This window comes from Aotus nancymaae, unplaced genomic scaffold (genome assembly GCF_030222135.1).
Source record: "Aotus nancymaae isolate 86718 unplaced genomic scaffold, 86718_ANA_hifiasm-v0.15.2.pri h1tg000079l, whole genome shotgun sequence".
Classification (NCBI taxonomy): Eukaryota; Metazoa; Chordata; class Mammalia; order Primates; family Aotidae; genus Aotus; species Aotus nancymaae.
Window position 1 is genome coordinate 3,570,884 of NW_026988494.1, and position 27,493 is coordinate 3,598,376.

The 27,493-nt window shown below is 40.9% G+C and overlaps 1 protein-coding gene across 5 annotated transcripts in view; it reads right to left on the reverse strand.

Annotated features, from left to right (window-relative positions):
• UNC5D (unc-5 netrin receptor D) overlaps nt 1-27,493 on the reverse strand; it is a 241,832-nt gene that overhangs the window by 64,915 nt on the left and 149,424 nt on the right. For 2 of the 5 annotated variants that reach the window (XM_064368645.1, XM_064368647.1), the window contains 3 exons: nt 24,352-24,384; nt 7,827-8,012; nt 3,505-3,882 (listed from right to left, as the gene is read on the reverse strand). In XM_064368645.1, coding sequence (XP_064224715.1) covers nt 3,505-3,882; nt 7,827-8,012; nt 24,352-24,384 — 597 coding nt within the window. The remainder of the gene's footprint in view (nt 1-3,504; nt 3,883-7,826; nt 8,013-24,351; nt 24,385-27,493) is intronic. The other 3 variants (XM_064368648.1, XM_021675859.2, XM_064368646.1) reach the window with 2 other exon arrangements.

Genomic DNA, 27,493 nt, shown 5'->3' on the forward strand with positions numbered 1-27,493 from the left:
CTCATCTTTTCTTCCTTTCATTAGAGCTAATATAATCATTCAGAAAACTTTCAGGTTGCTGGTAATTTAAATCTAGAGATGATAGGCTTTCCTAATCTCCTTCTATGTGCCTGTTAGCAGCTACAGAATCAAAAAATGTAAGCCTCATTGCAAAACACGTTGTGATTCACATTTATGAGCATTATTCAGTAACATGCTAGTTATCATCAGTATCTTTCACTAGCACTAAGAATAAGGCAGATTTAAATCTTGGTTACAGCTTTGCAACATGGAGATCCATTTATATTCTGGACCTTAATGTCAATAGAACCATAATTGCCACACTTAGAGACCTCCAATCTGGCTCTTCCCTTCATGTCTACTCTTCCTTAAATGCAGTTGCCAAATGAAGGGGCCTCCATTATATAACCCTTCCTGCTGCTAAACACAAGCTGCAATACACAGGACATCCAGTGTGCTTGGAAGTCAACCTGAATACATGCCCTAGACATTGTCTTCTCTTAGTTTGACCTAAAACTTCCTCTCTGCTGCTGCTCTTTCAGGCTGTGTAGGTCATTGTGATGACACATGCAGTCTGTATTCTTTAGACTAGAAGTATTCTTAGACTAGAAGAATAGACTGTATTCTTTAGACTAGACAGGAGGCTATCATCAAGCAATAGTAATAATATTAAATCAATTACACTTATCACAAAGCCAGCCCTTGAGGAGGAAGCCAAAAAACACATCATGAAGATATAAATGAAAGAAAAGAATTCAAAATTCTTAATAAAAAAGCCAGGATCTGAGACATGTTAGTGTCTGTAGATCATCATAGCCTGATGGCCAACTCTTATAATAAAACAGAAGAAAGATATGTGAGGACATTTGAGAAAGAGCTGTCTGTGTAGATCACATCTTATTCCTTTCAAGTCAGTTTAATTCTGTGTTTTGATTGGAACATTATTCAGAATACTCCTAAATTCAACCTGAATCTATAAGATCACTGGAGCTTTAAATGATTTTCTCTCTTCCTCAATCAGAAATGGTGTTGTTATCTTTCAGACATACTTCCCCCGCTCCTCCTTTCCAAACATGCAAATACTACGTGGAGTCTGAAATAGTATACACAAAGGCACGTGGGGAGTGGCAACTTAACAGATCGTGAAGAATGAGAGGCATGGTGGGACAGCTTTATGCCCGATTCCCTAAAGTAGAATTCATTGCAATATGTCACTCACCAGTTATCTCTGATTAAAGAAAAATATAATACCCCCATACTCTACCTGCTACCCTAACAACCTTTTATTTGATATGATCACAGAAGCACCAGTCTGAGCTTCCTGTTTTATATTTGGAAAAAAAATAATTTAGAGAGTGTGGAGACCACCCTAACCTTTTGGAGGAATCATTGCCAGGCACCATACGACAATTTAGAATGGATGGCATTAGAGCAATCTAGTTTCAATGCCTTGCTTTCTTTATACCTTAGCTCCCTAGGGCATATTTTGCATTTATTTCCTGCAAATAACAGAGCATATGTTTTACTTCCCCACAGTTATTTTACATCAAACTCATTCCCAGTGAACAGCTTCAATCTTGTCCAACACTCCTTGTGAGGAGCTTTGAAAATGCCCCATTTCAGGGAGAAACTGTTTGTGAATCACTGACAATGCTATGAGAACTTTCAGTTTTCAACATGAGTGCTTCGCAAAGGTGAAGAGAAATCTGATTCATCGTGATGTCATCTCGCTTTTGTTGATGAACAGCAAACACAGCCGATGAACAGACTGGTCATGGGACTCCCTGTACATATGTATAAATGCAAGGCACACACACTAAGAAAGGAGGATGAAAAGAGGGAGAAGGATTAATGGGCAATTTATCAACCAATAACTACCGAGAGCCTTCTAAGTGCAAAGCATGAGCTATAAAGAGGTAAGATAAATGCACAGCTTTATATGATTGTTTGTTTTTATGGCATTTTTTAAGAGACCGCATCTTGCTGTGTTGCCCTCACTGGTCTCGAATTCCTAGACTCAAGCGATTTCCCCACCTCAGCTTTCTGAGTAGCTGGGACTACAGGTGTATGCCACAACACCCTGCCAAACTTTATATAATTCTGATATGTCCTGTTCCTTTTGAGAGGGCAAGGGTTGTATTCTTTTTCTTTCCTCAGGACTCACGTGTCTAGTCTATGGATTCTTAAGGAAAAGTTAATTGGTAGATATGGCTGATTGACTCATTATCCTTTGAGACTCCTATCTGCCAGTCATCAACTGGAAGAATTAAATCATGCATAGACATTCAGACATTGACACTCATACACATTTGAACCAAGATCCTTGCCATGTCCTAAAATACTGACCAAGGAAGATTTACGGAATTAGAAGTTTAAAAACAAAACCTTTCAATTAGGGCTGCCATTGAGGGCTATTTTGATGAAGTAAAATATGTATTGAAATGAAGATTTTAAGGAAGTAATTGCTCTGGGCAAGAACAAGACAACATTCATCAACCAGAAATGAGTTTCAGTCTCAAGTCACTAAGCTACTAGAGGGGTCAGTTTAGCTAGAACGGTAGAATCAGACTAGTCCTATTACAGATTTTATTTATGGGATGAAATGCTTGATTTGAGAGGTTGGTTAGCTCCACCCTAGAGAGACACCTGTCTAGACTATAACTGCCCTGACTCAATGCTGGCCCATTGTTTGACAAACGCCTACAGATCCAACAGATTATCTCCCCTCTTAGCAGCCAACAGATTACTACCTGCTTCAGTGCACTACCTAATTCTCATTGCTTAGAAATCCGAGCAGAAATTGACCATGTCTACCATCCGCTTAGGTCTGAAAACTACTCTATAGAAAGGACATCATTTTAAAAGTGATCTGGGCTGGATACCTTAAGTATCACGTCAAAACATCATGAAAATCTCCTCTTTCTAGCCAGAAGAAGGAAAAAAAAATGTGAGAATTAATTACACTGACATAGCCCTGAAACTGAAGCTTGAATTCAAAACAGCAACTCCACAATGACCCCGCATCCATCAGAAAGTAACACTATATAGCAAGGGCTATGGAGTGTTCATTAGGTCAGTTACTGATGAGGTGTTGTTTCACTAAATTATCTAAATTATCATAAACCATGCCTAAGTACAAACATGGCCCTGGTCTGTCATGTCAGATAATGTTTTCACTGCTTTCTGATCATGTCTAGGAAATACACTCCAAAGGGGCTTAAAGCCTGGGGACTACCCAAACCTTTCTGGAAAATATAGTTATCAGCTCTAACAGGGAATCAGAGGGAGCATTCAATCCACGGCGAGATGAAGATTGCAAAATCTAATCTCAGCATTGGTTCTGGTTTGCTGTGTAAATCAAGTGGACTAGTAGAGCCGCAGTGTTTGCAGGTCTGACAAGGGGACAGTAAACATCATAAAATGAATCTGATGGGAAGTAACTGTGTAAAAATAAAACGTTTAAACAAATGTTGGAAAACACACAAACACACACTTACCACCCACCTGTATTTGGCATTACTAAGCGCCCTCCTAAGTGGCCAAAGACACCAGTTGTCCTCAGTTCTGTCCTTGTGGGGAGTGATGACAGATTTTGGATGTAGGGCATTTTGTTTCTGGGATGCATCGTACTAAAGCTGTGGTTGTTTCCATGGGGAAAAGTTCTGGAATGATTCTTGCCGTGGTACTCAGCTCTCTCAGACACTCCCAGGGAAACCATGAATGAGCTCTGTACTTTGACTTTGATGTCGGACAAAGGATTAAAGAGTGAGGACTCTGTCATGAGCTCCTTGTCCAGAGGGTCCTGCAAACAGATGGGTCCGCTGTATGTCCGGCTCACTGTCAGATCTGGCTGCATGGCAGAATTCAGGAGCAGGGAGTTACCTGGTAAAAGAAAATTGATCTGTCACTCAAACTAAAAGGCATCTCAGTTACCCCTGTACTTCCGCCTCTACAAACTTCACAACAGCCTGCATGGGTGCCAGCAGTTCCAATCCAAGCTAGCTCTTCTGGCCCACACTGGCAGGTTGGGCGCTAGTGACCAGAACTTTTGAATCAAGAGCCCTGGCTTTCTGAGTCCATTCTCTAAATACCACTGACCCAAATCTTTCACTTTCCAGAGATCTTTCCATGCTTTCTTTTCAGAACTAGTTATTTCTGGCACTCTGTCAAGCAATGAACTCAGGTATTATTGTTTATGTGATAATTTCAACTGGCAAAGAAAAGCTAAAATAAAAAAAAAGGAAGAAAGGTGTTTTGCAGTCCAGTTTGAAGCAAAAATAACATCTGTTCATTTTAAATGGCAAGAGTTGACACAGTGTGGTGACTGGGTAGTGCTGTTTATAACCAAAGCTACATCGGTTCCAGTGCATTTCATATGGAATTCTGGGCAGATTCTGGAGCTGGGGAGGAAAGGATGTGTCCTCAGAGCAAAAGGGTCAGGGCATCTCATAAATCGCACCACATCTGAGTAGCCAATTTGCTCTAATAACTCATATGTCACCCTGCGAGGGAAGAATGCACCACCCAGAGACAGTGAGAGGCTTAGATTCTACATGGGGAGCAGCTTAGAATGGTTTCATTTTTGTCTCAAAGGGAAAACAATATATAACATCTTTGCAAAAACATGAGAAATTGGGCTTTGTCATCTGCTGGGGCCCACCAATTTTTTCCAAGCCAAATATTAAAAAGAAATGCTGTGATATTTTCTTGTGATGAAGTAATCTCATTTTTTTAGTAAATAACAAAATAACCCTCAGTCCCTAGCTTCCCACCCATATCAGTCCGTCAATGTGACATCTCAAACTGAAACCCAAACCATATTAAACAATTTTCCTTTGGGGCCTGACAAAAATGTTTAAAGTATGATCTTTTTGAAAATGTTGCAATTCTGGGCCATATTGTATAAGCCTTTATTATTTTTCCATTTTCATAATTTGCAGCAACACCAGCAGGAAATCTATCACCCTGACTTTTCCCACCTCTTCTTCTGATGCTCCAAGAATCCAGAATCAAAGAAAAATACATACACGAATTGGATGAAATAAATAATGCTATAGAGCTAAAGGATCCTTGCTGATGCTTTTTTTCCCCCTCATGCATGGGCATGTTGTACCAAGGCCCAGGCACCGTCACAGAGACCTCAGAAACAATCTGCCTCAGTCACCTGGCTTTTTTTTTTTTTTTTTTTTTTTTTGAAACAGAGTCTTGCTCTGTCTCTAGGCTGGAGTGCAGTGATGTGACCTCAGCTCACTGCAACCTCTGCCTCCCGAGTTCAAGGGATTCTCCTGCTTCAGCCTTCCAATTACCTGGGACTACAGGTGTATGCCACCATGCCCAGATAATTTTTGTCTTTTTAGTAGAGTCACCATGTTGTCTCTACTAAAGCAGAGATCACCATGTTAGCCAGGGTGGTCTCGATCTCTTGACCTCATGATCCACCCTCCTCAGCCTCCGAAAATGCTGGTATTACAGGCATGAGCCACTGTGCCTGGCCCACCTGGCTATTTTATCTCAAGCCCTAGCCTCTGTAGTTTAATTTTTGGCTATGCTTAGAAGATCCTCCTAGCCTAAGCAACACACGGAAGCAAAAATATTTCCTAGAGTGAGACAGCACTTGAGCGGGAAATGCCTGATTCTGGACATATGAACATATGATAGTATCCACGGTCGGAGGAAATTGGCTGCCAGCTTGACTGAAGTCTGACCAGCGCCGGTCACCCCAATCTTCTCTTTAGAAATCCTTTTTCAAGTCCCTGGTCTATTTTATGTATGGCATTCTATTTAAAAGGCTCACTGTTCACCTTGCTGGGGCACTGAATGTATTGTTCAAGAACAGATCTCTCTAAGACAATGGAGGTGAAAACCACATGATATCAGCATGAGGCAGATCACCATAGTAAATACAGGGAGAGTTGCATTTACCAAAGGATTTTTGCTTATATCATTAGTTTTGTGATATAATATAATATTGGCCAAAAATAAAAATAAAACAAAATGGTCAGATAAGTTTGGTAAAACTACATATTGTCTTAGAGATTCACAGTGCACATAAGTTGTGTTTGAGTGTAGGCAAGTCAGCACTCCCCAGGCAAGTGTAAGCCAGGGATCTACCCCTCTCACCTGCTGCCTGGTGCTCCATGGAACAGCTGGAATCCTGTCCTAGGATGAGAGGAAGAAACAAGCTTCTACAACTCTCTTCACTGCATTTGTGAGCACTTTCCATATGCCAAGGGCTTACCCATGTTATTTCAGGTAATTTTATCCTCACAAGAACACTTTTGAGGTGAATGTTACTAACCCCATTTTATAGCTGTAAAAATTGAGACTCAGGAGGATAATGGACTAATCGATGGCAGTTTTAGACTAAAATCTAACTTCAAAGCTGGTAGACTTATGCACAAAACTGTCACTCACACTAATATAGCTCCTGTTTTCAAATGTTATGGTCTAAGATATTGGTATTTTATTATTTGATGAAAATGTTTCTAGTTTTTATGTAGCATACAAATCGGTTCTTGACCAGACACAGTGGCTCATTCCTATAATCCCAGCACTTTCAGAGGCTGAGGTGTGAGGATTGCTCGAGGCCAGGAGTTCGACACCAGCCTGCGCAACATAGTGAGACCCCATCCATATAAAAAAATAAATAAAATTAAAAAAAACTTAGCTTGGTGTGGTGGCATGTGCCTGCAGTCCCAGCTACTCAGGAGGCTGAGGTGGGAGGATCACTTAAGCCCATGGGTTAGAGGTTACAATGAGCTATGATTACACCACTGCACTCCAGCTTGGGTAACACCACTTAAAAAATTCAGTTCTATATTTGGATTTATTCCCAGTTAACTACATATACTAAACTATATGTCCAAAAGGAGGGGATGTGTCCCTTCTGAGCTCCCCAGAAGTAAATGGCAAGAGGGAAGGTACTCATCTCTCTGGTCATCTCCCAATTTTTTCCAGCATGCCTGTGTTTGCATTTTGGAAGCCTGTCTACTCAATCACTGCCTTGCATTGAGACTCCTGGTTCCGAGGTGTAGGCGCCACTGAGGCACAATAAACAGAAATGAAGGTGACGATATTGATGATGAGGGTCAAAGTAGAAAACTCCATCCTCTGAAGAGAAACAGTTTCATTTTTTCTAAAATAAAAGCTGTGTATGTATCATCCCCACCTTGCAATAAGGAATAGATTTTGTTCCTATAAGAGAATTAAATGACTCTGTTTTGAAAATGAGTATTGCTACAGTTTGACATGATAGATTTTCCTTCCCCCACAACTAAAGATTTCTTGGACTGGGCAGCAGCTGGGAATCATTTAGGCTGAAATTTCATTTTTTTCCCCTGGCTAGCTGACCCATCATCTATTCTCTAAAGTCTGTTTACTTATTTAAAAAAGAAATAACAAAATCACTCCACTTCATAAATAGGATAATAAATATAACTGGGAGGTTGTGATATAGGTGTTAGTCCTCAGTCATAAATAATCAATACTTTAGTTAACTAAATTAAATATACATCCTCAAAGGGACTTTTTAAAAAGAAGGATAATTTGAAATAAAATACCACATTAGGCTCACCATACATCAAAAATGGAAATGCCTCATTGAAAACGTTGCTGACAATAAACTGAGACCCTTTTGTCCTTGCGACAGACAAGGACCTAAGGAGACCACTTTGCCCAGCCTGGTCTGTTCATGTGTGAAGACAATTTGGTAGCGGCTCCCAGTGCCAAGAGCTACCTTCACACGGGGCCCAGGAGAAGGCTGGGGTCCAGTGTGAGCGCAGTCTATGGCAATGAGGACGAGGTGTGGAGGGACCTACGCCGCTGACCTTGACGGACTGTTTTGAAGTTGAAGGTCTGGAAGCCACCTGTCAATGCAGAAGAGTCAATGACGTCCACGCCATAGTCACTCTGGCTCCGTCTATAAAGGGTGACACCAATGACCAGGACTGCAACAGCCACGACAGCAGCGCCCAAGCCCGAGTACAAAGCGATGTCGCTGGCACTCTCAATGCCTGAAAGACACAAGAGACATGATAAGTGACCAGCATGCGCACAAAGCCAAAGACCCACTCAGGGATACAAAAGGAAATGCTATTGGAGTTTTAGAGCTACTGCTCAGAGAAATGACATATGTACAGTGAACTCAAGTTGTACTCCCTTTCACACAATAATCGTGTTTCTAAAATGCCTTGTATAAATCAAAGGGATGCCAGGCAAACATCGTAACTGCATTAAGGTAGCTTAGCATGTAATAGACTCTTGAAGAGAATCAATTTTGCAAAGAAAATAATTTTTTTTCTAGTAAGAGCAAACACCTCCTTAACATGTTAGGACATCATGTTTATCTGCAGAACACTTTTTACATTTTACTTTTATCAGAGTGAGGGCAGACCCACACGCAATGATAAATATGGGTGACCTCTGCTTTTATGAAACCTGGGGCACATGCATTTGCAGAGAGCAGTCTGGGGCAAGGAGGTAACACAGTCTACAAGTCGAGAGAAAGACCAGAGTTCACAAATATGAATGTTAGCTTTGGCACAAATCATTCAGATTAAGAGTACACTGACAACATCAGTTTAGGGCACACAGTCATTATGAGAGAATTTTATCGTGAGATATGAAGGTCTTGGTCCCAGGTGCTGTTATGTCCATGGTAAATGTTTTCTGACACCAAATTAAATGCTAGACTCTAATAATTTATTGTGGAAGAGGACTGGTCGCTAAGACGGCACATGCTGTTTCTCCCATACCTCTCCTACTCCATCCTATTGAATGCATGGGCAAAGCAAAAATAAAAGCGTTAGTTTGAATTTAGAATGTGGGTGCCTCCCCACCCCCCAAGATGTGCTGTAGCTGCTTTTCACCCTTTCTTCTAGATGTGCATTGGGTATGGTTATTCCTGTAGCAGATCCATAATGCCTCCTGCAATACAGCATATGAGATTTATGTGAGATAACGTAATCCTAAAAGAGGTGTAATCTTAGAAGGTTTGTGGAAATGGAAGGTGGCAAGTGCTAACTACATAGTTAATCTTCCTACAGATTATGTGGTAAGTACACTTAATGGGTCCAAAAGTAATTACTCTGTCACCCCATGTTGGGCTTAGAGGATAAAATAAACCCATCATATATTTACCTTGTAACTGTGCAGCACTTACTACGCATTCACCGCACCCTAATATGGTACTTATGCTATCAAATGAGTAATACTAACCACACAAGGAAAGTGAATTTATTTTCAACAAAGTTAGTGGACTGTAAAATAAGGTGCTACCAAATCAAAGAGTGAACAAGGAAATCAAGCAGAACTAGTTCAGTAATAGGGCAATAAACACATAAAAATAATTCACAAGGGAGAACACAACCATCAAAAAATAAAAAAAAGAACAGCATCTGAAAGGTCAGAGGTTTATCAAATACATTTAATAACCAGAACAGCATGGTGGCTGCTGAGAAACAGGGTGTGATTTAGACTTCCGTTCCAGCTTCATGATGATTCAAATGTGAGAGAGACAGGGATGGAGCCTACTGCTCCAACCACCCAGAACCATGGCTGGGATGATCAATGTCAACCTCAATTTCCACATGTGCCTGTGTCATGTGGGGAAGAAGGAGGGCAACTATCATTCTTAAGCTCTCACCTTCCCTCTACTCAATTAAGTGCCTTGGGGGGAATAATTATACCCAGAGCAGATAGAGGATACAGAACACAGCAAATGCATCATGCCAGAGTATGGGAAGCAGTGAGGGAACTTTGGATTGAAACCAACTAGCATTTTCCCTCCCCTTCCCCCAGTTCCTTGGGCACTGTTGACTGATGACACTCTCACCTTAAAAGGTGTATCTGGGGAGAACACACCTGCTTGGAAAATGAGCACATACAGAGAAACAGCCTGGCAGAGTGCAGAATGCAGCTGCTTTGTTGCTGAGTTGACAAAGCAGAGACAAAGACATCCTCAGTTTTCCAGGTACTAAAATAAGGAAGACCGGAAGCCAGGAGGATGACCAGGGCAAACCACCTGGGCTGGAAATGGATTTTGGCTAAGTCAAAAAACCAAGCAGCAGGAACAAGTTATCTTTGTTCCCCTGGATTATCATTTTGTCTTTTTTTTTTTTTTTTAGATGGAGTTTCATTCTTGTCGCACAGGATGAAGTACAGCGGCACGATCTCGGCTCACTGCAATCACCACCTTCTGGCTTCAAGAGATTCTCCTGCCTCAGCCTCCTGAGTAGCTGAGATTACAGGTGCCCACCACCACGTCTGGCTAAGTTTTGTATTTTTAGTAGAGATGGGTTTTCGCCATGTTGGCCAGGCTGGTCTCGAACTACTGACCTTGTGATCCACCTGCCTCAGCCTCCCAAAGTGATGGCATTACAGGCACATGCCACCATGCTCGTCTAATTTTTGTATTTTTAGTATAGACGGGGTTTCACCATGTTGGCCAGGCGGGTCTCGCACTCCTAATCTTGTGATCTACCCACCTCGGCCTCCAAAAGTGCTGGGATTACAGGTGTGAGCCACAGCGTCCGGCTGCCATTTTGTCTTTTATGTTTCCACTCCCTACCTGCCAGGTAACCAGGTAACCTCCAGATATAGATCCTGCTTTAGGAATGACCCTTTGTATGCCTGCAGACCAAAGTATCAATCTTTGATATGGCTCAGTGTGTTTCCTCTCCCAGGAACATTTGTAGAATCCATTTGACTTAAAGGAATAAAATACTAAATTATATGATTTAAAAAATGAATAGAGGAACTTCAGAGACAGGGTAAGGAAAGAAAGGACAGAAACCTCCATGGTGAGCACTGGCTCCCCTAAGGCTCACCCCAACACTGGGACAGCATGACCTATAAGCAAAGCGGCAGAGGAAAGGGATGTCTATGGAGAGATGAGCAGAGGTAATTATTTTACAGAACAATTTGTCCTAGGACTTACAAAGTTCAGCTTACAATATTTCACTAACTCAACATTTATTGAGGGGCAGCAATGAGGATGCATAGATGAATTAACACATGGCCCATATTCTCAGTCATTTCCTATCTACAGGTGGTAAGGACAGGGTAGTGATGAGATCTGGGTATTTCAAGTGCAGCCACAGACGTATACACAAGTCCTCAAAGCCACATTTTACACCTCAGGGAACGGAACCAGACATCCTTACCTACAGCTCACATTCCTCTGCAGTTGGGTCACTGGGCTTCTTTCTTTTCTGTTTTACTCTTCTCTTTTCCATCTATCTGCTTGTACTTCACCTCATTCTTTTTCCTCTTCCCACCCACACCCCCATCCCACTGTTTTCTGATCTTTCTTTCCAAGAGTATACGGTGGCTTTCTTTGTAAGGATTTCTGTGTGTTTACAAAAGTTGAAGTGATTCTCCTTCATGTGTCCAGTACTAGTCCCAAGGTTTAGTTCTAGATTTTTTACTCTGCCTTCATGAGAGAAGGGAGAAAGGGGTGTGTGTGTGTGTAAGCACACGTGCAGTTGAGCAGTGTCCCTGCAGAATCATCACATACACACGTGTACACAAGCACACACTCATTTCTCCTAAAGAACCTTGGAAGTTTCTGCTCCTCTTTTCTGGAAGAATTGCTCCAGCAACAGGACTGCAAGGTGCAGTCACTTCCCAGGGACTGGCAGCTTTTCCCATGACCATTCCTGTGCACAGGCTTTCAGCCCTTTATTGCATTATCATTCATCCCAGGTGAAATTGTAATTGGTATCTCTATTAGATAGACGCCTGCTAACAAGAGGCCATATGTAGTGGTCAGTGTAATATATACTCCCCAACTCCCCTAGACATCTAGACCTTAGCCCTCTCCATCTACCCATCAGTCACAGTACCCAGTGCAAGGTCCTCCTCTCCCATTAAGGTGACTCTGTCCTAGCCAATCCAGCCAGTGCTGCTGCCCCGTAGTCTTCTGAACTCCTGGTATCACTTGTACTTCCTAGATCTCATTTCGGGGTTGTACTTTTGATTATTAATTTTCCAAATGACAGTGAGGTGCTTTGTTCTCCCTAACTGCCTTAAACTCTTTAAAAGCTGCAATATCTCTTTAATTTCCCAGAGAAACTTGCCAATCATCACGGACAGCTCTTTATTGATTGCTTGCCTGGCCTCCAACTGCAAGAAGAGAAATATCAAAGAAACCACAGTCTTAGGTTGATTTTAGAACCCCTGCTGCCAGGATTTTTTCATTTACATTTACACATATGATTATACCAATCCAGTCTTTCAAGTACAGTGTGGCTGGTTTGTTTGCTCAAAGTCATTTTAAACAAAAGCCCTAACTGAGCAGGCTATTCTGTCTCTTTGTGGGCACAGGATACTTTCCCAACTTTGTTTCATAAACAAAGCTTTACATATCAATGTGTTACAAATCTCTTTCCTGTTTTCTTCTTCCCTATTTTCCTCTGTCCCAGAGTCACAAAAGCTTTGAGCAAAGCTTAGGAGGACTCACCAGGTGGCAGCAAAAATTACTGTGTACAATCTACAGGTATTAAAAAAAGCCCCCAAACCCCACAAACAATGCAGAGAACTGACTGCAAACTCCCTTGTATTCCAAATTAGAAACTACTGAGGAATGTACTGACTGCTGGAAGGGACACAGAACATCTGCAGGGAAGGCTGCGAAGATTAATCGAGAGCTGGAAACTGGGACCCTGGAGAGGAAATGTTTATGGGTTCATTTGGCCTGGAGAAAAGAGAGCTGTAAAGTGACTTCCTGGTGATCTTGAATACATAAAGCGCTGTTATAAGGAGAGAAGAGGCCTATGGTCTGGGTGGCTGCTCAGTGACCATTCGTTTATGATGAAGCTAGTAACCAACTCTTCACCATCTTTAACAAGAACTGAAAAAGAGGACATGACCTTTTATAATAGCAACTGGGACTCTGGTTAGATATTACAATGACCTTTTCTACAATGAGGGTTGTTAAAAACCCAATTGTATTTCTGTGGGAGACTGTGAAATCTCCTTTCAGAAAGTCTCTAAAAAAAAAACAGCACGACTTTACAGGACTCTGCAGTTATTTTAGTTTTTTGGTCAAAGCTGGGGAGAAGTACTAAATGACCTTTCAAAGCCCCTTTGAACTTCACAGTTCAGGGAATAGGTGTTAATGAGGTTGATGGCTTTATGCATGATAATCATATCCAGTCATTTATTGTCACCAGTGTGCCCAAAGGACTCTATAGAAGGGCTTTTTAGTTGGTTTTCCTCCTTCTTTACATAACTCCCCTCTAAAAGATGTATTAATGCCAGCCACTTACTAATGTAAATTTAACTCAATTCTATATTATGACCTTAACTATATTACAGATTAGAATCTGTTTTGCAGAATTCGGATAAGTGACTGGGAATTAATATAGGAACATAGCAAGTACCTTTCCAAACATATGATATTCTGTTTTATGTCCTATTGGATATTGCAGAATGCCATTGCTCCCATTTCAGAAAAACAAACTTGAATTGGTATATATGAGGCAGTGAATTACTCAGGAATTCACATGATAAATACAGCACATCCTGAGAAGGGTAAGACAAACAGAAAACAAAGCAGTCAGCCATGGAGATGGAATCCCATAGAAAGCCAGGTAACAGACACCCCAGGAAGTACCCTCAGCATAGGAGGTGGTGATACAAAGTGCCCTGCCAAAATATTTAATTGCATGCCGAAATACAATAAAACGGAAGTTATTGTTAAAGTTGTTGATACGTGCTATCATCAAAAAGTAAACTTTTTTTTAAATGCATCAGAAAATAGCTTTTAAATGGTTAGCCATGGCCAACCATACTAAGAAATTTCAATCGTATTTGCAATTTTTAGAATCTTGTAACATCTCTGCCTTTCCAATTTCCCAACCCTGAAAATCTCATTTTGCTATTGGAGTTGTTGTTTTACTATTGTAATTAATGACGATAGCAGCTATATCTTAAAAAAGCACTTAGCAGGCACTGTTCTAGGACTTTACATTTATTGACTCATTTTAATCCTTCCAACAACCTTCTAAAAATATCTTCATTGAGATGTGTAAACTGAGGTGAGAGAATTACTTGCCTTGTTCAAAGCCTCATGATTGGTAAGTAGCAGTGCTGGGACTCAATCCCATGTAGTCTGGCTCCAGAATCATTGCTTTTGATCACTCCCTAACCAGTGTTGACTCCCGTCTTCCTGAACACTCCGTGACAACCTCTCAGGAACCACAGTAACTCAATAACTGAGCACTAACCTTATGCTGACTTCTCTTTCTCTGAGTGCTACACAGATGATTGCATTCTCATCCTCATAAATAAAATCTATGAGGTAGGTTTTATATACTAATATCTTATTTTACTGATGACACAGTGTCAAGTAAGTTGGTAACTTGGAAAATGCCAAAGTCAGGCTTTGAACACACGTCCATCTTCACTCCTAAGATGCTTAACCATGACACGGTGTCTCTTCCTTGAATCTCCTCTCTGTCCTCTCCACACGGGCACCCAGGTTAACTGGCCCTGCTGGAGGAAGTCACTAACTATAGCACTGGCATCATCAAAAAACTGATGCTATGTAACCTCACCCAGGCTTTCCTTGCAACTCAATAATTATTTTATGGCCAAATAGTGCTTTCATCACAACAGCTGCTCTGAACTTTGTTCCTTTTCTTCAAGACTCCTACTTCTCACCTGCTCTCTTTCTTGTTGAAAAAATGGAGGCTGTTCTATGTGAGTTCACTCCCCTGCAACTCAAAATTCCTGTTTCTTCATCCAATTTTCTTTTCCTTTATTTCTGTTACCTGAAGAGTTGCCCCATGAGGACCTGGCCTCATTCATTATTCTCTTTTGGTCTTGCATCTTCAAATTTTTCCTCCACAGCTGGGCCTTGCCCCCTGCCTACAAACAAAGTCTAGTCTCTCTAATCACCTCTCCCCAAGACCTTTCCTCAACTTACTCTTTCACAAACTTCTCAAAGATGCCGCCTTTTTAATATCTACTGAATTCTTAGCTCTTTGTCAACAAGAACCTTAAGCATTTTTTAATATTAAATATTTCTTAATACTTGTTCCATCATCTCCCCAACCAGTTAACCTCATATTATTAACATAAAAAGGAACAAATAGAATACACATGTAAGATTAGAAAATGTTCTAGGAAGTATAAAAAGGTACCTGTACTATGCAAAAAGAAAACTTGCCCTCCAACTACCACTTCTCCAAAAGTAATCACTCTTGATAGTACCTTATGTGACCTTTCAGGAAGAAAGTGCTGTAATCCCAGCACTTTGGGAGGCCAAGGCAGGTGGATCACGAGGTCAAGAGATTGAGACCATCCTGGTCAACATGGTGAAACCCTGTCTCTACTAAAAATACAAAAAATTAGCTGGGCATGGTGGTGCGTGCCTGTAATCCCAGCTACTCAGGAGGCTGAGGCAAGAGAATTGCCTGAACCCAGGAGGCGGAGGTTGCGGTGAGCCGAGATCGCGCCATTGCACTCCAGCCTGGGTAACAAGAGCAAAACTCTGTTTCAAAAAAAAAAAAAAAAAATTTGTTTTTTTCCTTCACATTTTTCTTCCTCTTTCTCTATCCGTATTTCCTTTACTATCCTTTAAAAAATGTACGCTATCTTGTTGATCACTTCTTATCAGAACATAATATGCCTACTTCATTCATTTGCCCAGCCCATACTCAGGCTGGATGATCATTTATTTAACTACTCCCCTACTGCCACATCATTTGATTGTTTCTGTATCCTGTAAAGTCTGTGTTTGTGCAAACCACTGTTCTCTCTTGAAGGTCATTTAAACTGCATCAACTATAACGTTCCTCGTCATATTTACCACTGCTCTGCAGCAATAGACAAGAATAGTAAACTTACTTTTAGAAAAAAAACCTGCCCCTTAAATTTGATTCTCTTGCTTCTCTGACCTGTTCTTTACTGATGGCTTAGTAACTACCCTTCATTCTCTAGTTCTAAATACAGGCTGTAAAATTCGGTTCTTGGCCCTTTTTCCTTTCTCTGTTCTCATCTAAGTGGATAATCACTCACAGACAGACAGTGCCAACGATTTCCTTGATCCTGAACAGTCTCAGATTAACATCTCCTGCCTCATCTTCTCTCTGAAGATCTGTTGCTGTATTTCCTTCCTGCTTGCTGGATAAAACCACCTGCATCTCATGCTCACATCTCACATTTGTCATCTGATTTACAGGTTCATCATTATCAGCATTCATTCTTACCTCTTCACATATTTTCTTCTCTTGAATTCTCCATTTTCCAGTAATGGCACCACCAGGGACATGGTTCAAGATCAAAGAGTCATCTCTGAGTCTGTTTCCACTGACTCCCTCCTCAAACCACTCACATGTCTGAGTGATTGAGTCTCCAGTGCCTATGCCATTTCAATTTCAAAAGCAGACATCCCAGTGAACGCCCACATGGGACGGTCCCCTCCACCCGCACTGGTAGACTTTGCTCACTCGTTTTACCTGTGGATGACCCTTCCCGAACCTTGTTTAGTACGGCCACCCCAACATCGTTCATGACTCTGCAGGATGGACTGGGTCTGCTCCTGGTGGACTTCTCTCACTGCTCAAGACACTTCTGCCCTGCTCACACTACATTTCAATGCCATTTACCCAGTTCTCATCTATGTGAACCCTGTTCTCTGCTCAAACCTTACTACTCATTTTTTCAAGTAGACCATGTACTTCTGTAGACTTTTATTTTTGGTTCCAACTTTTTACCCTTACTGAGAGCCTCTCTCTTCCAATATCTGCTTCAATTCTAACCAGCTTTACAAGGTTGGCAACAAAGGTCATCTGTTTTATAAAATATTTTTCGATAGTGCTCATTCAGACATGTTTTAGAGCTCCTTTTAGTAAGTTTGCCAGATTGAACAAATAAAAGTTTGACCCACAGTTGAATCTAAATTTCAGATAAAAAATGAGTAGCTTTAGCATAAGTATTTCCCATGCAGTATGTGGGGCATATTTATCCTAAACATCTATTTGATGTTTCTTTGAAATCTGAATTTAATGAAGGTTCCTTTATTTTATCTGGTAATTCCACCTTTGAACTGTGAAAGAACTGTGCTTTTGCCCATCAGATGGGGAGACAAAACAGAAGACAGTGTCAAAAAGGACAGAATTTGAACTCCAGCTTTTGAGAAAACTACTTCACTTTATGTCTTATTCTGAAAACGGAAGATATAAACTCTATAAATTTTTAGTTACTGAGAGTTAGAAAGGTTTGGCTTGTAAATTCACATTTTTAACAAGTATCCAAGTTATTCTGCTGCTAAAGAACATACCAGTAATAGTTTATCACTTACTCGTGTCTGTGCTTAGGTCTGAGGTATTTAATTAACAAAATTGCATCATGTCCATTAAGGGCAGAGTCAAAAAAATGATTGAAAATGGTAGTAAGAAAAGATACACTTATGATTGCATAAAAATTAGATCATAAAAAATAGAAAATAGTAAAAAATGTACAAATGTTACACATATATATGGGCTGAATTGGTTCACAGTAGGAATGATTCTGAAGGATGAAGCAAGTCAGGCAATTTTCAGAAAGTGCTGTGTTTATGTAATTGAAAATAAACAGCAGGAGATGAGGAAAAATGAACAAAATGGGGGGAAAAAAAAAGAGTTTGAGAGAGTGGTTAGAGGATCAGCATCAATGCCTATAGCTTAATGTTAGTTTAGGAGAGCCTAGAAGTCTTTTGAGAATTGAAAAGTCTGACCAAAGACACAGACAGTTTTGTGGGTTCCAGATCCTAATCAAGTCTCCATAGCCTAAAAGAACATGCCAAGTTGCCGGTGAAGCCCTCGCACCCTCTGAGGAATTCTGTACCTGGTGAAGATCATCATAAAGAATATAGATCTACATTATCTCGCTCTGAATGAACCTAGTGCCTTTTGGGGAAAGGTGCAGAATGCATTTTTCTTCAGTGAGAAGAGCATACCTACTTTTCACACTTTAAGGATGCATTCAGGCCATCATTTGGTGGAAATGATTTCTACAGGCATGCATTTTTGGGCTTTAATCTAGCGTCTGGCACAAAGTAGATGACTATTACAAATAGTTTCCTTACTTCTTCTTTTCTCAAATCACGTATCCTCTTTCTGTCTTGTATTAAAATTGTGGGGAAGATACATTTCTTGTTTCACTGAGTCAAGATTTATATAGGACAACTGTACAATAAATGTCCTCTACATGAATGAATAAAGTTGACTACATCATTGAAGCAAAATCTTAATTTTCTTTTACTTTAACACCAGAAGATCCAGTGAGAATTAGCAGGAAGAACGAAAACCACAGCACAACAAATATTTCTTGAATATCTATATGCTAGGCTCTGTGGTAAATTCAATGGGTGTAATGATGAATAAGACTCTATATTGTATGACAGATGGCAGGGACCATGTCTATCAGATAGGGAATCCAGACCAGAATAAAAGCAATACAAATATAGTGCAAAAATAGGGGACACTTTGATACTGAGGCAAATTACAAGAGCGACTAACTCACACTTAAGGTGGGATGGTGAAGGCCTTGCAGACATGACATCTAAGCTGAAAACTGAAGGAAGAATAAGTTAAACAGGTTAAATGTTAGAGGGAAAGAGACATAGGCAGAAGTAAACGAACACATAGGGGACACTACAGGCCAACATGGCCACCAGGCATTCAAAATGAGCAGCTTTGTTTCACTGAAGAATACAGCAATGGTGAGAGGGTAGGAAGGAGAATGCCTAATGGTGAAGATGATTAAGGAAAGAAAGCTGGGGCTGGGTGAGGTGGCTCAGGCCTGTAATCACAGTACTTTGGGAGACTGAGATGGGCAGATCACTTGAGGTCAGGAGTTCAAGACCAGCCTAGCCAACATGGTAAAACCCTGTCTCTACTAAAAATACAAAAATTAACCAGGTGTCATGGCAGGAACCTGTAATTCCAGCTACTCGGGAGGCTGAGGCAGGAGAATTGCTTGAAGCTGGGAGGCGGAGGTTGCAGTGAGCCAAGATTGTGCCACTGTACTTCAGCCCAGACGACAGAGCTAAGACTTGGTCTCAAAAAAAAAAAAAAAAAAAAAAAAAAAAGCAAGCAAGCTGGGACCAGATCATACGCGTGTTAAGTGCTCTAGACTTTCTCTTAAGAATAACACTGAGCTACTGAAAAGGCTTAAACAGTAATGTGATGTAGTCAGGACTTGTTTTAGATAGATTAGATAAACTGATGCTGGGCAAGACTGGCTACCAAGAGGCAACTCTAGAAATCCTGGTGTGGGAGTGAAGATGGTCTGAATTTTTAGACTTTTCTTCTGGGACAACATTTTCCTTACATTTGGTTTTTCTCTTGCTCCAGGGACTGATACTTTTCTTTCTTCTCCGCAGTGACTTCTGACCTCCTCTACATCTAAATGTTCATGTCCTTTAGGGTTCAGTCCTCAGGTCTTTCCTCTTCTCTATTCACACTCATTATCTAGTGATCTCATCCAACCTAAGGGCTTTAAATATCATCCAGACATTGACAAGCCCCAAATTTATAGTACCAGCCCACACAGTCCTCTGACTTCTAGACTCTCTGGCCAACCTCAACTGTCTACTGAACCTCTCCATTTAGATGTTTACTAGGTCTATTAAACTTACAATTTATAACACTGACCTCCTAATTCTTCCTCTAGGTTTGCTATGCCAAGTTTTTCCCATACCAATAATGGCCAACTCCATTCTTCCAGTTGCATAGCCAAAATTTTGGAATCATCCATAACATTTTTCTTTCTCTTATACTCTACACCCAATACATCAGAAAATCCTTTTGCCTCTGCCTTCAAAAGACATCCAGAATATGACCCATTTTTACAATTCCTCTCGCTATATAGCTGGCTCAAACAACAATCGTCTTAAAGCCAGATTACTCTAAGAGCCCAGGTATTGTAACAGATTATCGTTATAATAGGTCACTGTGACAGATCTCCTTGCTTCTGCTCTGGTTCCCTATAGGTTTACACTCAACCCACTAGTTAAGAGTTTATCTTTGAACATATTAGATCATGTCACTCTGAATAAAAACCCTGAATAGTTTCCCACCTTCCTCAGAGTGAAGGTCAAAGTCCTTAGAGAGGCCTATAATAAACTCTGAAGTTTTCTTCCCTTACCCAGCTTCTTTGACCTTGCTTTTTTTCACTTCTGATTCTGTAGCAGGTATCCTGGTCTCCTTGCCGGCCCTCAGAGACTCCAGCCAAACTTCCACCTCATAGCATTTGTACCCTGTTGTTCCCTTAGCCTTGTCTGCTCATCCCCCAGCTACCCAGAATGTTTGTTTCCTTGTTTTTCTCCCCTCAGGTTTCTTCTCAAACATAACTTTTTTATTTTTGAGATAAGAGAGTCTCACTCTTGTCGCCCAGGCTGGAATGCAGTGGTACAATCTTGGCTCACTGCAATCTCAGCTCACTGCAACCTCCACCACCTGGGTTTAAGTGATTCTACTGCCTCAGCCTCCCAAGTAGCTGGAATTACAAGTGCACACCACCACATCTGGCTAATTTTAGTATATGTAGTAGAGGCGAGGTTTCACCATGTTGGCCAGGCTGGTCTCAAACTCCTGGCCTCAAGTGACCCATCTGTCGAGGCCTCCCAAAGTGCTGGGATTACAGGAGTGAGCCACCATGCCCAAGACATAACTTTATTATAGACACACCTGAACTCTTCACATCAAAAAAAGTAAGAGCAAATCTGTATGATAACATTTTTTTCTCTGGACATAAGACATAACAGTAACACGATGTACATTTACAAGCAGCCTTATGTACATTTCCCAACAATCTTTTTAAGGAAAAATTGTGACCATATGTGTATAATTAAAATCGTTTTTAATCCTTTGCCTATTTAAAAAAAAAAAAAAAAAGCATCACTCCCTCTGACCCTATCTGAGCCCCCACCCTATTCTGCTTCTCTTCCTAACACCACCACCTCTAGTCCACTTAGCACTATGCATTTTCTGGTTTGTTTATTCCTGCCCTTCCTCACTAACACTGTGGGCTTGATAGAAGGAGAAACTGTATGTGTTTTGCTCAGTGTTGATTCACCACCACCCAGAACACCTCCTAGCACAAGGTCAGCACTCGGTAAGTTGCTGAAGGAAGGAAGGGATGGGTTTGAGCAGAATGAAGATGGAGATCGGCTGATGAACTGGAAATCTAGTAGGTGGCAGAATAGTCAGATCGTGATGAATTATTGGGTAGTAAGCAGGGAAAGGGAGATGAAGGAAATCTTCCTTTTCCTGCCTAGATCCCTAAGAGGTATCTAGGAGGCTTTGAGGCTTTCCAAGTTTCCGCCCTACACACTGTGTTGATGGTATACTGTTCCCTGAAACAGAGAAGATGGGAAGAGGAATGGATTAAAGACAGGGAGAGAGGAGGATAAATTCAACTCTGAAAAAGTTGAGAGTAAGGTTATTAGGACATATTCAACTGAAAATGTCCTGGAGGTAGCCGGCTCTAGAACTATTAACTGAGTTTATGCTGAGCACTAATCTCTGTTAGGTACACAACTGCATGGAAAGGAGATGAAGAGAGATTGTGTAATATGAGTTATTTTCCAGGGAAAAGCCAAATCCTTTTCAACCCTTCAGTAAACTTACCAAACCAGCTGCTACTCAGAAGCTCACAGCCTTTCAGAAAATGGCAAACTCCAGGCCTCCGAGGAGTCTTACTGTCTGAACGCAACCATTTTTCAGTTTGACTCTGGGGGTGCGCGTTTGCCATTCAGAACCTACTACATTTTACCGCACCTCCTGACATTGTTACACAACATTTATTGAAAGCACATTTGATGGTAATGAAGTTTCTATTAACTATGATTAAATCTCATAAAGCACCTGAAGATAATTTAAGATGTGCAGAAGCAGAAAATGAAACATTCGGTTTAGTACATTAGGAAACGTAATTGATTAAATTATCTCATTTACAATAAGTGCTTTCATGAGCTATGCAGTGCACCTATTTTCCCCAGTTTGTCATTATGATTTGCCAACAGATATCTTAAGACTTCCCTTTCTTTTTACACCTCCCCACAACTCTAAGCTCGTGCCTCTGCCTGCCTGCTCATGGAGCACTCTGTGCAGAGCTCTGAATGATGTTTTCTACCTGCCAGGCCTTACGGAAGATCAGGCGTACAGCTATATATAGGCACAGGTTGTTTCTCAATTATCTTCATAATTGACTTTGATTTTGCATCAGTGATGATTCATGCAGTCTCAGACTAAGCCCCTCTTTCACTGAACAACTGCAGCCTGAATTTGTATAATGCACTCCTAACCATACAGCTTACAGAACCCTGAATGGATTCCTCTGGGAGCCTTTTGCAATCACATTGATTCTCTAAGGTCTTATTTTTAGAGAAATCACAAATTAAAACAGTTTAAGCGATTCCGTTGCAGTATCCAACAATTAAGCATGGTGCTCAGGAGCGAGAACCCCAAGCAAAAACGAATGCTGAAGTCCCTAAGGACTGAGAATAGCTTCTGTGGGGTTTATGGCTGGAAGTACAGATGTAACCAGATTAGGATGGCGCAGGACTCACAAACTAAGCATGAAATTAATTTTAAAAAAGCACACACATGCATTTCTAAGTAACTCTCACACTGGCCACCACATGGATACCTCTGATCTTTTTTGTGCTCTATGACAGAATCAGTCAACTGCATGCACCGTGTGGCCACAAGAAAGTTAAGAGTCCACTTACTCCACCTGTCATCCTGAGAGTCTTGACACAAGAGCAGGCCAAATATTCAGTGACCTGTTTCTCTCTCCCTCAATGCACAGACACATGAACACACATATACACAGGCAGGTGCCCCCAAACCCAGTCTTCCCATAAATTCAAAATCAAACAAGCACGGTATCAGAGGGCCAATACTTAAGAAGTAATGATTTAAAAAAAATGGGCAGCAGACAGCAGGGAAAGAAGTTTAAATGTTTATTTTTGTTGTTTTCCAAAATTCTCAGACTCTGCGAGTAATGATATCTTTGTATCTCCAGCCTTCCTGAAGCAACATAAGGAAATAGGAACAGAATGGCTTTACTAGATTTTTCTCTCATGTCTTGTGACCCTGTCCCAAGGTACCTATTTCTGTCTATTCTCACAGGGTCTTAATTCTCTCAAAGAAGTTAGCTCATAATAGCTATTAACTCTTCCGAGCTCTTTGAATTTTAATACATTAGGATTTAAAAGATCAAAAGTCATTCAGTTTATACAAGAATGAGCGATGCTAGGCAGGGACATCTTTCACAAGCTTTGCAAACCAAACCAGCCAGGCAGTTGTTTAATCTCCTATTGATGAGAGCTGTATTAATGTTGCCCCAGTATCCTGAACTTTCCCTAGCATCCTTTACATATTTCTGATGTATGAGAATGATTTGGGGAACATATTAACACATAGATTCTTAGGAGCTCCTCAACCTGGAATTCAAATTTACTTGTTCTGTCCTGAGGTGGTGCATATTTAATTTAACAAGCTCTGGCCGCACCCTGAGATTCTGATGCATGTGGATTCTGATCTATCTTTTGAGAGACATGTTTCCAGGACCATGGTTCTCAGCCTCACCTGCACCTTGGAATCACCTGAGGAGCTCTGAAAAATAGAGATTCCTGGGTCCTAAAACCCTCCACCTTAAATTCAGATTTTTCTTGATACAGCCTGGAAATTGGGAAGTTTAAAAGGTGATACCAAAGATCATAAGGTCACATGCCATATTGCTAGCCATTCCAGCCAACTCCTCTCTCCAACTCTACAGGAAGCATAAAATGAAGAGATTGCAAAGACCTCTCTGGGAAGCAAGCCTGGGACAAGGAGCCTAAGCCAGCACCAACATCCCAATCCTCAGTTCATAATTATTTCACCATGTAGTTCTGGGTCCTAATCTGCCTAGTTGCCATGGATTCCACGGGAGATAAGATGTTGGGTTTGTGCTCTCAGGTGCGCCCCCTCCTCCTGCTAAGTGGAGAGACCTGTAGTTGGGCTTTTGCCCAAGGCTACTCTCAAGAAAGCACGTACTGACAAATATTTATTAATTTTGATGTGATAAATCTCTTCAGAAATAAGAATCCTAGATGACATTTGCAGAGAAATGGACTTAGAGGCAGAAAGAATCAAGAGGAGAGATTTACTTTTACTGGGAGGGAGGAGAGGGGTGTGCATATTTCTTTTGGATTTAAACCTCTGATATGTGACTCTGAACTCAATGAGGAGAGGCCCCCAAAGCCCTGGATCTTTCATAGAAACTTCAATTCTGCTTAGCTCCTAAACAAATACAGCAGCAAGGCAGCAAATATGAGAATAAATTATATTCACAAGAGGAAAAATAACTTACTTTGGGGTTTTATTTCATGAAGAGGTTTTTTATCTAAAAGAAAGAAAGAGAAAAAGAAAGTTGCATTTAATAAATTTACATGGAGCAGATATATTTTCTGTATCACTTTGTATCTACCTCTATAAATAAAACATTTTCTCCATTTTTATGGACAACAGGAATGGCACTGTCCATAGTTTTTTTTTTTATTCTATTTTTTTTAAATTTCTCTTTTGAAAAATAAAAATAATACGATGATTACTTCATCATTTAAAAATTTATTTTCCTGTGGGTTTACTAGCATTTCTCTCTGTTGTGTTTGCTAGATTCTTATCAGCATGAGGAGAGCAGTGAGCTTTCAGCCTGTCGCTCTATCATACACAGCCAGAAGCCTGCTCAGGTAAGGGATGCCGTTTCACTCTAGATGATAGAAAAATGAACCAGCAAATAAATACTTAGAGGGATCCTGCCTTGGTTTGCAGTAATCATAGCCTGGATTAAAAAGTCCCCAACTCTGCCTGTTTATCCATTCTTATCAGGTATGGGTGTGGCACAGTGAACACCTTAGAGCTTTGCTTTTAAGAAATCACCCTTTTTTGTTTTGCATCTCCATTATCTGCTAAAATATGTTCCATCTCTCTCTATGGAAAATGTGTCATTTTATAATCACAGATTTAGCAGTGCACCCATCAGATGAGGTAGATAAAGAGAAAAAGGCATTCAGCAGGGCCAAAGGAGTCAGAGCTCAGCTGAGGAATTTTCTAAGTGCCCCCAGTGTCCCCCATCCACTGTCTCCTGCCCCATCTCCCATCACTAAAATGATCTAATCTTGCAGGTCACTTTGAGACTGGGCCTCTGTGGCTTATTCTGTGTCACACCACAGTCCCTCTTCTTCCCATTCCCCCGACCTGGTCACACAACTCCAAGACAGTGCAGGAACTCAAGGTGACTGCCCTTCAGACGCTATGCCAAGATTCCAGAAGATCTGCATGGTGTTTCCGCCTTCTCATTAGTCCCTTCTTAGGGTTTAGATGTGGCACTGTCTAGTCAGGCACTGTCTAATCAGATGAGGTAGACAGGGATCCAGGCTGTTGCTAATCATTCACAGACTCACACAGTGGTAGGGGGACCCCACGAAATCCCCTTCTCTGTTTACCTGAAGGTGAGCTGCGTGAGGTGAGACTGTCATTTTGGATTATGTTTTTAACTGAAGCAAATCTGGCACAGTACACATTTGAAAACTTAAATATTATCTGACTGACTGCACCATCACCCCTCCCAGGCAGATCAACACAGCTCTCTTGAGTTCTCTATAGACTCCTTCTCACCCTAACTCATTCCTGCATTTAACATAGTTTCTACAGAATGCTCTTGTATTATGTGAATGCAGTGTGCTATAAATGCAGCTCTAGTGTGTTTTGCCATCTTATTTGTTGTGGAAGTAACTTTCACAAGATGTGTGCAAATCACACTCCTGCAAATGGGCCACTATTTTTTTTTTTTTGAGATGGAATTTCGCTTTTGTTGCCCAGGTTGGAGTGCGATGGTGTGATCTTGGCTCACTGCCACCTCTACCTCCTGGGTTCAAGCGATTCTCCTGCCTTGTATCCCGAGTAGCTGGGATTACAGGCATGTGCCACCATGCCCAGCTAATTTTGTATTTTTAGTAGAGATGGGGTTTCATCATGTTGGTCAGACTGGTTTAGAACTTCCGACATCAGGTGATCCACCCACCTCTGCCTCCTAATGTGCTGGGATTACAGGCATGAGTCACCACACCTAGCCTGGGCCACTGTTTTTTAAAATAGAAAAGCAAAATGAGATGGTAAAAGGTAATTTCTGCCAAATCTTTCTTTAAAAAGAAAAATCCTCATAAAAGTAATAACTTGTTTATATTGATATGATCATAGATTTTTTTTTTACAGTCAGATTTCTTAAAACAGAGAACACTTGCATTTCCCTTACTAAACAGATGTGACAGCACTAGTTTTCCTGAGAGCAGGTGGTCCTCCCAAAGTCCAGATGCTAATGCATTCAAGAATCAGAGTAAAATGACTGGTGGTTTTAAGCTAACCTCAGTTTTTGCTTATTGCATGGTATTTGAAAGCATTTGGCATGGGGCAGAGTGAGGCTGGCAGGCCAAGGCTGAGATGTCTGAAAGTGATACATTGCTGCAACTACACAAGGAGACATGTAGAACATCTGTTTAGAACTCTGACTGAGCTTAACAGTATTTTCTTTCTTCTAAACCACAGGAACGAAGATTACGTTGGAGAACAAAATGAAACTCCATTAAAAACAGGGTGAGATATATAACTACGCCCCAGAAAAATAAATCTAATACAGCCAGGCTATGAAAAAATTGGAGTAGTAGAGTTCTATCAGATATAGCTCTGAAAGAATGAATGAATGACTGTGGCTGAAAAGCCCAGGGCCGTGGACTTGGACTTGAGACACAGAAATCAAGGGCAACAAGGGCACATGGGGCATGAGTGAGGCATTTCCCCCTCTAACCTAGCTCTGGAGTCACTGTTATTGGCATTGTGGCTTGATGGCGTTAGTAGACTCAGGATCAGAACTGGATTTAAATCTTCAATTGTCTATGTTCTGTCTGTGTAACCTCAGTGTTCTCACAGTAAAATGGGAATAAAACTTCCCATTAAAGGTTGCTACTGATGATTATGCGTAACTGGAAATCCATGCAGCATAGGGTTAGCACATGTTTGTCATCAATAAATGTAATAAACGATAGCTAATGACACAATTTCAACCTGTTAGGATTATCATGATCATCGTCAGAGTTAAAAAAAAAAAAATGCCTGTTTGTGCTGCTGCTTGGAGAGAAGTCACAACTCCAAATAAGAACGTCTAATGAATTTGGGGGATTCTTGAATGCACATTAAAACTTGGATCTAGTCCCGGCCTCTGCTATTATGAGACCAACACAAAGCAAAAGTTCAGTTTCCTGATATGTTAAAAAGTAGGGCAGGGGCCAGAATGCGGGCTCCCTTGCCTTCACATTCTACAAGAATCCATTCACAATGATGTCGTAAAGCAGAGTAAAAATTATTCAAATGGCCACTGCTCTACAGTGGGACTTGTTATGCTAGGGTCCAGCATGTCTTGTATCAATGTGTATCCTCCCATGGAAATGGCTGGAAAT